Raw genomic sequence first — 11,516 nt, forward strand, 5'->3', positions numbered from 1 at the left:
ACTCCTGCTTAAAGCTGTAAGAAGAATCTAACTCACGGTTAATACAGAACGTACCAGTTACAGTGTTAAGAAAAAATAGTACTCAACTAGCTTACTATCCTAGCTATGATAAACAAACATTATCCAATATGTAAATTAGCAATTAATAATTCACTCGTTTTGTGTGTAAAGTGTGTAGCGCTCACTTATGTTCAGTTCTGATGAGAAACAGCATTATCTCAGTATATACTGTATCGCTTTTTATTAGTTAAAACGTTTAATTACGTTTCATACTAGTTTCCTAAGCAGATTAGCAAAGCAAGCTAACAGTACTAGCCTTGTACACTAGCAATCTCTCAAGCTCTATCTTTATAAATGAAAGAAAGGCTTTGTCTGTACATTGATCAGATATCGCTCTTTTAATTATATATCTTATCTTTCATACATTGGAGGACATCTGTCTGTCTGTCTCTCTCTGTGTCTGTTCAGCCAGATATTGTCATAGTATCACACAAAACTTTCTAGACCAAATTTAACTAACTTTTGCTACTTCTGTATATCTGCCATAAGGTAAAAATGCATCATAAGTGGCTACTAATAAGCTACTTGCTCAATAAATATTAATTAGAAAAGCTAAACTAAATATTTTTACTGGAATCAATTAATATTTTCACTGGTAAAATAACAGCGCTGAAGTGGTATAGCCTACAAGTGAAGTATAACGTGTTAGAGTTGTTTTAAGGCAAAACTTAATCTTTATCCGATCTACTTTTTTTTTATTTCTAATCTGTAAATCACTATTTCATTACCGAATAGGGAGTATATTTGGCTGATGATAAAAGAAGTACAACTTAGTGTAAACAAGGCGTAAGATACTCAACCTTAGAAAAGTTTTCCTTTGTATTTATAAGTTAGGCAGAAAGTTCTGCTGTACAGAAAGACAGGCAAACATGTATGTGCGCTTTAAACTGAAATAATATCACTAGTTACATTAAAGCTAATCAGCTTATTTTTAGCTTAAACTATTTGTAAAAACTCTTTTCCTATCATAAACCGGTATGTCAGATATAAACTTTAAAATCTTATCCATATCGTTGTAACGGTTATAAACTTTTCTTCCATTTTGCATGTTAAACAGTAAATGTTAACTATTCGCAGGTAGAAATTAAGGTTGTGAGCTGGAAGCTGAAGAAATGTTGCACCTAATGTGCCAGAGAACTGTTCAAGCCAGTCGTTTACATCCTTACTAATTTACATTAATGCAAATGAGCTTTAGCCTCTGACTCTAAACTGTGAAAATTTATTTTGGATCAGTTTAACAAAACAAGACTTGAACAAAAGGACAATTCACGACCTTCCAAACACTAGGAGGGACAGGTGACCACTGTCCTATGCCAAATCTACAGCACACACACACACACACACACACACATAGTGATTATTAAACACGTACACACACTGATTATTAACAGCAGGTGAGGAAAGCTGCAGGTTCGCTTCATGATGATCAGGTGTTTTTAAGCTTTGAGTGAATGCTTAAGACGGTGGGTGGAGGTTGTATATGTGTGTGTGTGTGTGTGTGTGTGTGTGGAGCCTCCCAGATCTCAGGCTCAGGTTCCACAGCTTCTCCCATATCAGTTCGTCCCGGGTGGGAGGAAGCGCAGCGGTTATGGGAGGATGAAGAACGCCACGCCAGGGCAAGTAGCATGCCGCTTTTTATGCTGGTGTCAGCTAACAGGAGGGAGTGGCGCACAGGACGCTAACGTGTTCGAACACACAAACGCACGCACACATATGGGATGTGTTTGCAAGGCTCAGCACAGGCTATTAGTGGGGCGTGGAGAACGTGGCGGATCAGCCAGCTTTGGACGCCGTGTGATCGTGTGAGTGTGTGTGTGTGTGAGTGTGTGTGTGTAGCGTGTCCACCGAGGTCGTTGGAGTCTGTCCAGGGTTTCCGTGGAGACCGCACAACACACAGAGACAATCAGAGCAGGCCCACGCAGTGCGGCGAGAGGACGTTAACACAGGAACCACGGGTCAGAATATGGGAGGGGGGTGGATTGGGGCGTGGGTGGGGGGTTGAGAGGAAGGCAAGGGGGAAAAAAAGAGGAGAGGAAGAGGAGGAGAAGACAACAAACACGGCAGGGCAGTCAAGGCGCATTCTTTTAGAGGCGGTCTATGGGTCTTAAGTTCATGGAAATGGCAACGTATTTTTACTCGCCCCGGGAAAAGAAAAAAAAAAAAACACACAGTGTGTACATGACAAAAGTCATTTGTTTTTTATTAAGTTGCAAGTCAGCTCAGGTTAAGTAAAAGAAAAAAAAAAACAGATTTATTTTCTTGTTTTTTTCCATTACAACCACCATTTAGAATATTCCCATCTTTGTGACTAGTTTAACTCCTTTAAACAGCTTGTAATGTTGTAATGCAACTCTACTACGTGTCCATAGTTACAACAAAAGACGGTGTGGCCTAAATCGTAAGGTTTTTGGCTCTTAACATTTGTTGGACTGTTTTTAATTCTAGTTTCGGAGGAATTATACGAATAAAAACTTTTGAGGGTGAGTCAAAAATTATCAGCACTCTGGTTATATTAAAACTTCTGTTGGCTGCAGTGTCTTATCAGTGCGCTTCGTTTGGATATCTTCAAACAAAACTTGGGCTCTTGTAAGATAATACTCTAAGTAAGGCGAAAGTGAATCATTACTGGTGACGATACATGGATTCATCACTACGAGCCTGAGAGTAAATGGCAAAGTATGGAAGGAAAACATCCTCAAACACCAACCAAGAAAAAAGTTCACAAGTCAACCATCAGCTGAAAAGTTAATGCTCACAGTTTTCTAGGGTTCTGAAAGGTCAGTATTGGAACATTACCAGGAAAAAGATTCTACTATCAACAGAGCTCGTAGTGAGTTGCATGCTGAAGCCTAAACTTCAGATTAAACGCAGAGGATGTCCGCACATTTCTGCCTACATTGTCCACACTGTGCAAACTTAATTTTGAGGTGGTAAAACATCCTCCCTATAGGCCTGGTCTTGCTCCATCAAAAGATGACGATTTACTCCTGATGAAGAAATGAAGACAGAGGTTAATTCGTAGCTCACAGCTCAGCCTAAAACATGTTTTAATGAGAAAATATGAAAGCTTGTTGACAGATGGACAATTTGTATTGAAAAGCAAAAAGAGATTATGTTAAAAAAAATGATGTATTTGTCTTTTCTAAATGTTTACCAAAGTTAATTTTACAGCCAACGTGCGGATAATTTTTGACTTTTTGATAATTTAGACATTTACTTGGTGTTTTCAACATACCAATGTTACAGCAACGTTTGTATAGTGGTCGGAATTGTACCTTTCTGAACTGTTATCTTAGAATACATTTTCTAATGACTTAGTGAGCATGTGATGTAAACGTTTTTAGTGCAACACGTCTTTAGAACAATGTCGCAACATTGCAGTCCAACCTTCTGAGAATTAGAAGATTTCCAGGACATTCTAATAGCATTGCATAAACATTCATTTATTCATTCATCTTCATCCATCACAGTGAAACCGGAACCTATCCGGGGAATACTGGAGGCATGCACTAATACACTCCAGAATAAGACATCGGCCCATCATAGTGTAACACACACGCACACACACACACACATTCACGTAATAGGACAATTTAGAGTAGCCAATCCACACACTGGTATGTTTTTGCAAGGTGGGAGGAAACCCATATGGATACTGGGACTGGTGCTCGGAGACTCCAGGGTCCGAATCAAACCAAGGATCCATAAGCTTTAAGTCAGAGTGGACATTAATTCTTTTTTTTTTTTTTTTTTTTTAAAGACCAAACTCCTTATACCCTATAAGGGTCCTACTTCCTACTCCCAAACATCCATCCTAAAGGCTGAGGCGTCCCTGCGTCCCCTGCACTCCTGCTCATGACTCACGGAGAGGCATTCTGGGACACTTCTCTCAGCAGGGTGTGCCTGAGACAGTGTGAGGCTGTGTTTGGAGGAGACAGAGTTTGCGTGGAGGGAAAAAATAAGCATGTCAGTGAAAGTTTGTGCGTGAAAGCGAGAAGGGCTAAGCGTGTGTGTGTGTGTGTGTCTATGTGCGCGTGAGAGAGAGTGAGAGCAGGCTTACACATCTGTGTCCCCTGGGGATGTGGCTAAAAATATGTGGTTCCTCAAGCCTTCTGGTGTCTGAGCAGCGTCTGTCTGCTCTGCACCGCCATCCCTGCGGCCCTCCTTTCCTCATCTCCCGTCCCTCCGTCCCTCAATTACACACATACACACACACACACGCACACACACACACGCACACTCACACCAACTATACCCAGCTGCGTCCCTGCTCTACTTCCTCTGCCAACGACCTCCGGTCTGGCAGTCTGCAGCCCTGGAAGAGAAAGCCAGGGACAGAGAGGAAAAAAAAAAAAAAACGAGATGTGAACGGAGGGCGGAAGAAGACCAACGATAGACGGGAAATGTGCGAGAATAGATTCCCAGCCTTTGTTACTGAACTATAATGAGAAATGTCATGGTGGCATCGGTGGAAATGTCCCACTTTTGCTAAGAGCCTTGTGAATTTGTGCTTCATTTGTCGTACTTTTGTTTTGTTTTTTTCCTGCCTCTCTCTTTCTCTCTCTCTCTCTCTCTCTCTCTCTCTCTTTGTTTCTCAGGGAAAGATTTCCGAGTGACATCTGCCTTCAAACGCACCGATTCTGGAGAAGGTGCGGAAAACATTGTTGGGCGTGGCCGTGTGGCTCAGCTAATGAAGACCTTTAGTGTGGCTAATGATTCCTCCAGCTCACATCCTCCACCCAGATCCAACAAACCACCCGTCCCGAATAAACCCGGCCACTTGCAGCATCTTCACTCGAACTCGTTCAGGTAATCGGCGGAGATCACAGAATGCACGGACCGCCTCTCTCAGGAACATGGCTTTAATTGCACAAACAACGCAGCAGGATGAGGGGTTCTAGCGATTTTCGAATTACAGTGTTTTGTATAATCATGCCCTCAGGAGGCACTGAAATACAAAAAAAACAAAAAGCATTGTGTAAAGTTTTTTTTTTTTCTGCACTTTCATTGCAAACTGTTTTATACCATTGTTTTTGCGTATTTGTAGGGATCTCATTGACTTGGTGTATTTTACATTATATCCTTACAAGTTGTATCACATCAGAGGGGAATTCCGCAGTAAGATAATTTTCCCACAGTTGAAGCAATTGGCAATCCGTGTTATGATGAGAGAAAACGCAGGCTCTCTGCATGAGCTGCTTTGTGATTTTCCACGTTTTTTGAAACAGAACAGCCAGCGGGACTAATGAGATGATGCGTGTTGACGGGTTTATTGAGCAAAAACCGGCTACGTTTCCTGTCTCAAAGCATGTTACATTTCCAAACGCTTTTTCTCCCATCATTACTGACAAATTACTTCAATTACTTCAGTTTTTTTGGACAGAATGTTTCCGTAAAGCCATTTTTGTTTTTTGTTTTTTTGTTTTTTTTATGGAATCGTTTTATACCAAACACTTTTAGCCAGCCATAAACAGACGTATTAACAAATATTGATTACATGGATCACAACAAAAACTCAGCAATTACACACTTTTGCTCTTAGAAACTCCTGCATTTACAACTTGAACCCGAGGAGAGGACGGGACGGAACGTCCCCTCAGCTTTACAGCAAATGAATGGGAACACACAGCATTGCTGTTCTTCAGTTACAGAGTGTACCTTCAAGAGGTTGTGCATGTGCTGATTCACCAGTACAGAGAGCTATTTCTTCAGTTTAGGCACCATCGCATCGGCAAAATAAGTCATTTCGCGAAAGTCAGCGCTACTCACTTGACGTGTGTGTATACTGCCTCAGACAGATCATGAAGAGCCGAGCCATCAGTACGGGTTGAGCTCGGCCTCCATGTTCATTACCGCTGACGAGACCCTTCCTTACAGTGCAGTAGCGCACGGCTAAGAGGGTTGATCAAGCACTTCTGGGAGCTGTGGCCTCGGATTGCACTTTCAAGTAAAGGGTTTTTAAAAGGTTCTCAATGCTGTTCTGGGATTTTTCAATAAAATGGGGACTTATCAGCTTGGGCTATTTCAAGATGGCACCTTAAATAAAGCTCAGTGATAAGCACATTATTGCAGATTCGAATCCCTGGCATGGTGTGTTAAAGATCCATCAATAAGATCCAGAATCGTAGATCTTGTTTTAGGGTCATTTGAAGAATATGTAAGAGAGAGCTGGTAGGATTGAAACAGTTTTGGGGGTTGATGGTTAAATTATTCAAGAATGTTTTCAGTGTTTTCAGACAAACATACATGCAAAGATACTTTAATGTTAATAGTAATAATGATCAAAGAGTAATCATAGATTACTCTAAAAAGCAAGATGCTGTAGATACTGTACATGTTCTGTTACTGTAGTAAACATGTAGAACTGTTGTTACATCTGTAATGAAAGATTCCATCTATAGTTTACATATATAGGGTACAAAAATTGAAAACAGTTAACTGTTCACACCGCATTTACATTTTGGAATTACGTTCAGTTTCATTTGTTACTTATGAATTACAGTTATTATTATTTTTTTTTTAGCAAATGAACAATACCGTACTGTGCAAAAGCTTGATCTGCCCCTCATTTTGTCATATCTTGCTTCCAAATATCTAGGTTGTCTTTGATTTTTAATGTAGTCTTGAAGAATAGTTCTCCAGACTTCCTGAAGCACTTTTTTGTCTCTTGTTTTTGGCTCTCATTTTCGGTCCAGTCCCAGGAGCTGACTAGTTTCAGAGTTTTTTGTTTGTTAATCCACACAGTGACCTATGAAAAAACCATCTAAGGCATGAACCAGTGAGAAAGAGATGATCAGGGCAGTGATTAAGATACTGGTGATGCTGAATACTGAGTGGTTGGAATAGTCGAGAGGGGAAATGAGGTTGTTACATATACAACCAATTTTAAAATGGTATCGTTAGGCACTTTGCAGCCTGTCATAGTAAAACTTTTGTTTACGTTCTTTTAATTTCATGTAAATCATTTAATTTAGTTTAATATGAAGAAATCAGGGGTGGCTAAAGACTTTTGCATAGTACATACTGTATATGTACAATAGACATTGCATTGCAGGTCATTAGTAGGACTACAAAATAATGTATGATGGTTGCAAGGCCATGCTAATTGCACCAGCATGACCAGCATGACCAGCCTTTTAGTAAACACCCAGCATGGTCGTTAAGATTTACCTCTTCATCGCTTTACAGCATGAATCCCATGCTGGTCCAAAGAAATTACAGAGTCAATAATCCTTACTGCCCATGTTAGTTTGGTGCACCATGCTGAACTTTACGTTTGTTTGTTTTTTAATTATTATTATTATTATTCTTATTAGCCCAGTGGTACTTTATACCATACCGATCTTCAGAGATCAAAATTTTTATCATCCTTTACTCTACAACATCAACAATTGTTGTTCTATTGTTTAACACCAAGAGTGAAAAAGCTGTATTGTTCTGTGTCTGATTCTGTTTTCTTCCATGCAATCCTGTCTGCTTGTACAAAGTTAACTTCCTACCTACATATGGCAAGCCAAGCTGCTTTTCTTCCAGCTTTTATAATCTAATTATTCTCCATTCAGATGTCAGCCATCTTTGATATCTTCCCGCACCGTTACTAGTTTACTGTGGGAGTATAATATTTGATTGCACTTGTTTTTCTGCTGTGTTACGTTTGCACCATTGAGAGGGTTGTTGTTTATTGTTTCTCGCTATGGATTGATGACTTGAGTGATTTTATGTGAGGACGAGTGTTAGATATTGTCTCTGTGAGCAATGCTCACAGTTCAGCAATAAAATTATAAGAATCCTCCAAGGCATCTGTTTTTTCCTTCTTTTTTTTTATACTGGCCTGGTAAATTTGGTGAGTGTGTGGGAAGGTTTTGATATCTTAGTGGGGACCAAATGTCCCTACATGAGACAGTGTGGGAACATGTGGCAGGTCCCCAAAGAAAATAAATAAAAAAAAACAAAAGCTACAATACAAAAAAATAATAATAACCTTAGCCTAAAATGCCAAACTATTTCCATTAGGTTACTGAGGCTAAGATTATGGTTAGATTTAGTTTTAGATATAATGTTAATTAGCTACCAATTATGGGACAGTCCTCACAAAGATAGTGTGTGTGTGTGTGTGTGTGTGTGTGTGTGTGTGTTCCTGCATGTGTAAGAGAGAGAGAGATTTTGCTTGGGGGTGTATGGAAGTAATTTGTGATTCACTTTATATCCATATTAAAGTAAATCTCTCCATTTCTGTGCATTGTCTGTGCTACCAAATCTGCTTATTGTGTTTTTTTTTCTAATTTGAAATGTTCCATAAAAAGATGATGGCAGGGATCACTAAACCCATGAACAAACCTTAACATGCCTTGAGTTATCCGTCCTCATGGTTGCCCCCTGCTTGCTGTATTCAAAAATACATGGGAAGAAAGAATGCGTGAAAGTGAGACTACAGACAAAACAATCAGTTCAAATAACAGCCAATACATTATTTTTGAAGCAGTAATTATTTAGTATATACATACATGCTTGCTTTTAACTTACTTCATAGAATAGTCCAACAAAGTAAATAAAATAAACATAATATAATAAAATAAAAATAACATTAATACATCTGTAGGCCTGCTGCCCTCCTACACAGTTAACCATAGTGGCAATTGGAGCAGAGCCCATCCATGTACAGTGCGTCAGCCTTTCAACAAATGCTAATCTTCATAAGGTCCTCAGTTACAGTTGCTGATTACCTCTAATAGTGATTACTTCTTCTTCTTAATTAACTATTTTAAAAATGTTGCTTTTTGCCATACATACTGCATGTAAATTCGCTATCAATTTGGCCACATTTATAGAAGTTGCACAATCATAAGGCAGCTTTTTGAGATCCCCTGTTTAGCTCAGTATGGACCTTTTGCACCAGACATCATGACATCTGTCCGCTATCGTCCTGCCCACTATAAAGCCAGTGCCAAAACCCACTAGTCACTAAAGCACTTTCTTCAAGGAATACATCAGATGAAGTGTACTTCATCTTAAACAACACTTTCTCTCCTTAGTAAATATTTCCAAATTGCCTCTAACTCGAGCCACATCGCTAACGAGCATCTAACGAAAGGCTGAATCCCAAATCCATCTCTAACTTCTAAACAAAGGCATTACTTTATGTGTGGAACAATGGTTCAACACCCTACATGGCTTGCTACAGTAGCTTTTACCAGCTAGTTAGATATTAATTAGAAAGATTGAAATGTCAGTATTAGTGTACTGCACATCATTTCATGTAGCACAAAGCACAACATATTCCATGACATAGCACTGATGAATCATTTGCAACAGAAGCATTGAATCAGCTAATGCTATTGCTAGAAAATGCCATTAAATAAAGGTTCATTCACATAAAGTGTGACCTCGGCCTACAAACTTATACATTTTTACCTTAAGAACTGAAACTTTGCAAGAAATTTGCCTCGGCACACAAAGCATTTTTGGCATACGAGCAAATGAACCAAGCCAGATCAAACGCTGACTAAGTTGCTTGTATGTCCAAGAGCCATTTGCTTGTTTGCATCAGTAGAAAGTCAAGCAAAGTTTACATATTTTTTTGTGGGTTTTTTATTGTATTTTGTGAAAAAATTTCTAAAGACCTCGTGCCATTAATCCCAAAAATGTTATCAAGGACAATAGCAAGAAGAAAAGGGAGCCACTTTTAATTTTGTTTTTAAAGCAGCTGGTACCAAGAGGAATCATAAATTATGGTTAAGTAAGGTGTAATCGCTAATTATTCCATATTTTACTTCATGTACATGTCTTTTTAAATGTTTTTACTGTTTATATATACAAAATGCTTATAGTGTTGGAAATTGGTAATATTGATAACTAGCACAAGTACCCATCAATAATGGTTACATAGTTTTGTACAACTTAATTGTAATCAGTGATATTAATATTTCAGGTTGAAGCCCACGTACAGGTCTGTCTGTCTTTCTGTACAGCAGAACTCTGTCTAACTTATTAATGCAAAGAAATTAAATTTTGTAAGATTGAGTATCTTACGCCTTGTTTACGCTAAGGTGTATTCCTTTCATTATCAGCCAAATACACTCCCTCATTGAGTTAATCACAAATGAGAAATCAAAAAACGTAGATCAAATAAAGATTAAGTTTTGTCTTAAATCAACTGCAGTGTGTTAATATTCACTTATACCACTTCTGCGCTGTTTTTTCAGTAAAAATATTCAGTTTTGCTTTTTGGTGCAAGTGTTTGTTTACATTGAGCAAGTAGCTTATTAGTATCTTATTTTAAAGTATTTTTATTAAATTCAGCACATAACTTTTCATAGCTTAAATTTTAGTCAAATTTTTATTCAATTTATGATGCAGGTTTAACTTCAGGCAGATATTTACTGTAAGTACTTCAAAACTGCCAATAAATTCTGTCCAGCAGTCAATTTGTCCAGCTGTCAATTACTTCCCTTCTACTTAATATTTTTATATTATAATTAAAATATATATATATTTTTTTATTTTAATTATAAAGCAAGGTACAGTTTTTAAGTCATGATGAGTCAGTGCTGTTGTATTTTGTATTGAGGATTTTGTTGGCTTCTAGATGCATTATGGTTGTTTCAATGTCCTCCACATATTCTTTATATACATGGTACCTCGCCCACCAGAGGCAAAAGCATTAATTTGATAGGCTCTGTTGAGTGATGCCTATAGCCACGCCCACCTTGAGGCATAAGCGCTTAATGAGTAAAAACAACTACTAGATGTTGTGACATAATCTGGCTGGAAAGACCTGGACAGGTTTCGGGTCCTTCAATAAATGAAACATAAAGATATTATTGACAGAGCTCTGAGTTCTGACCAATGTACAGACAAAAACTTTCTTTATAATTTATATAAATATTTTTGGGTCTGGAACGGAATATCTTCGTTTACATTAGTACTTACTCATCATCTATACCGCTTTATCCTGTATTCAGGGTCGTGGGGGGCCTGGAGCTTATCCCATGAGACTTAGGGTACAAGGCAGGGTACACCCTGGACAGGATGCCAATTCATTGCAGGGCACACACACATACACACTTACAAACCATGGGCAATTTAGAAACGCCAATTAACCTAATTCGCATGACTTTTGACTGTGGGAAGAAACCAGAGTTCCCCGAGGAAAATCACCCAGCACAAGGAGAACATGCAAATTTCATGCATACAGAGGCGTAAATCAAACCTGGCCGGGAATCGACCCGGACACTGCAGATGCAAGGCTAGCCACTAAGCCACTGTGCCATCATACATTTACATTATTTCCTACGGGAAAATGCGTTTTGCTATACAAATTTTCGCCTCAAGAACTTGCCTCCAGAACAGATTAAATTCATATGCCATAGTACCACCATTTGTACACTGTCAGAAGTATCATGTATCACGTTATTATTACAAATCAAACGTCTGCAAATTAATAAATTAATAATGTT

The 11,516-nt window shown here is 38.6% G+C and overlaps 1 protein-coding gene across 2 annotated transcripts in view; it reads left to right on the forward strand.

The window, feature by feature from the left end:
* Positions 1-10,209, forward strand: part of zgc:100829 (uncharacterized protein LOC445149 homolog) — a 34,321-nt gene extending 24,112 nt beyond the window's left edge. For both annotated transcript variants that reach the window (XM_053478478.1, XM_053478477.1), the window contains exons 7-8: positions 4,659-4,869; positions 5,603-10,209. In XM_053478478.1, coding sequence (XP_053334453.1) covers positions 4,659-4,869; positions 5,603-5,675 — 284 coding nt within the window. In that variant the 3' untranslated portion in view covers positions 5,676-10,209. The remainder of the gene's footprint in view (positions 1-4,658; positions 4,870-5,602) is intronic.
* Positions 10,210-11,516: the final 1,307 nt, after the last annotated feature.

This window comes from Clarias gariepinus, chromosome 19 (assembly GCF_024256425.1).
Source record: "Clarias gariepinus isolate MV-2021 ecotype Netherlands chromosome 19, CGAR_prim_01v2, whole genome shotgun sequence".
Taxonomy (NCBI): domain Eukaryota; kingdom Metazoa; phylum Chordata; class Actinopteri; order Siluriformes; family Clariidae; genus Clarias; species Clarias gariepinus.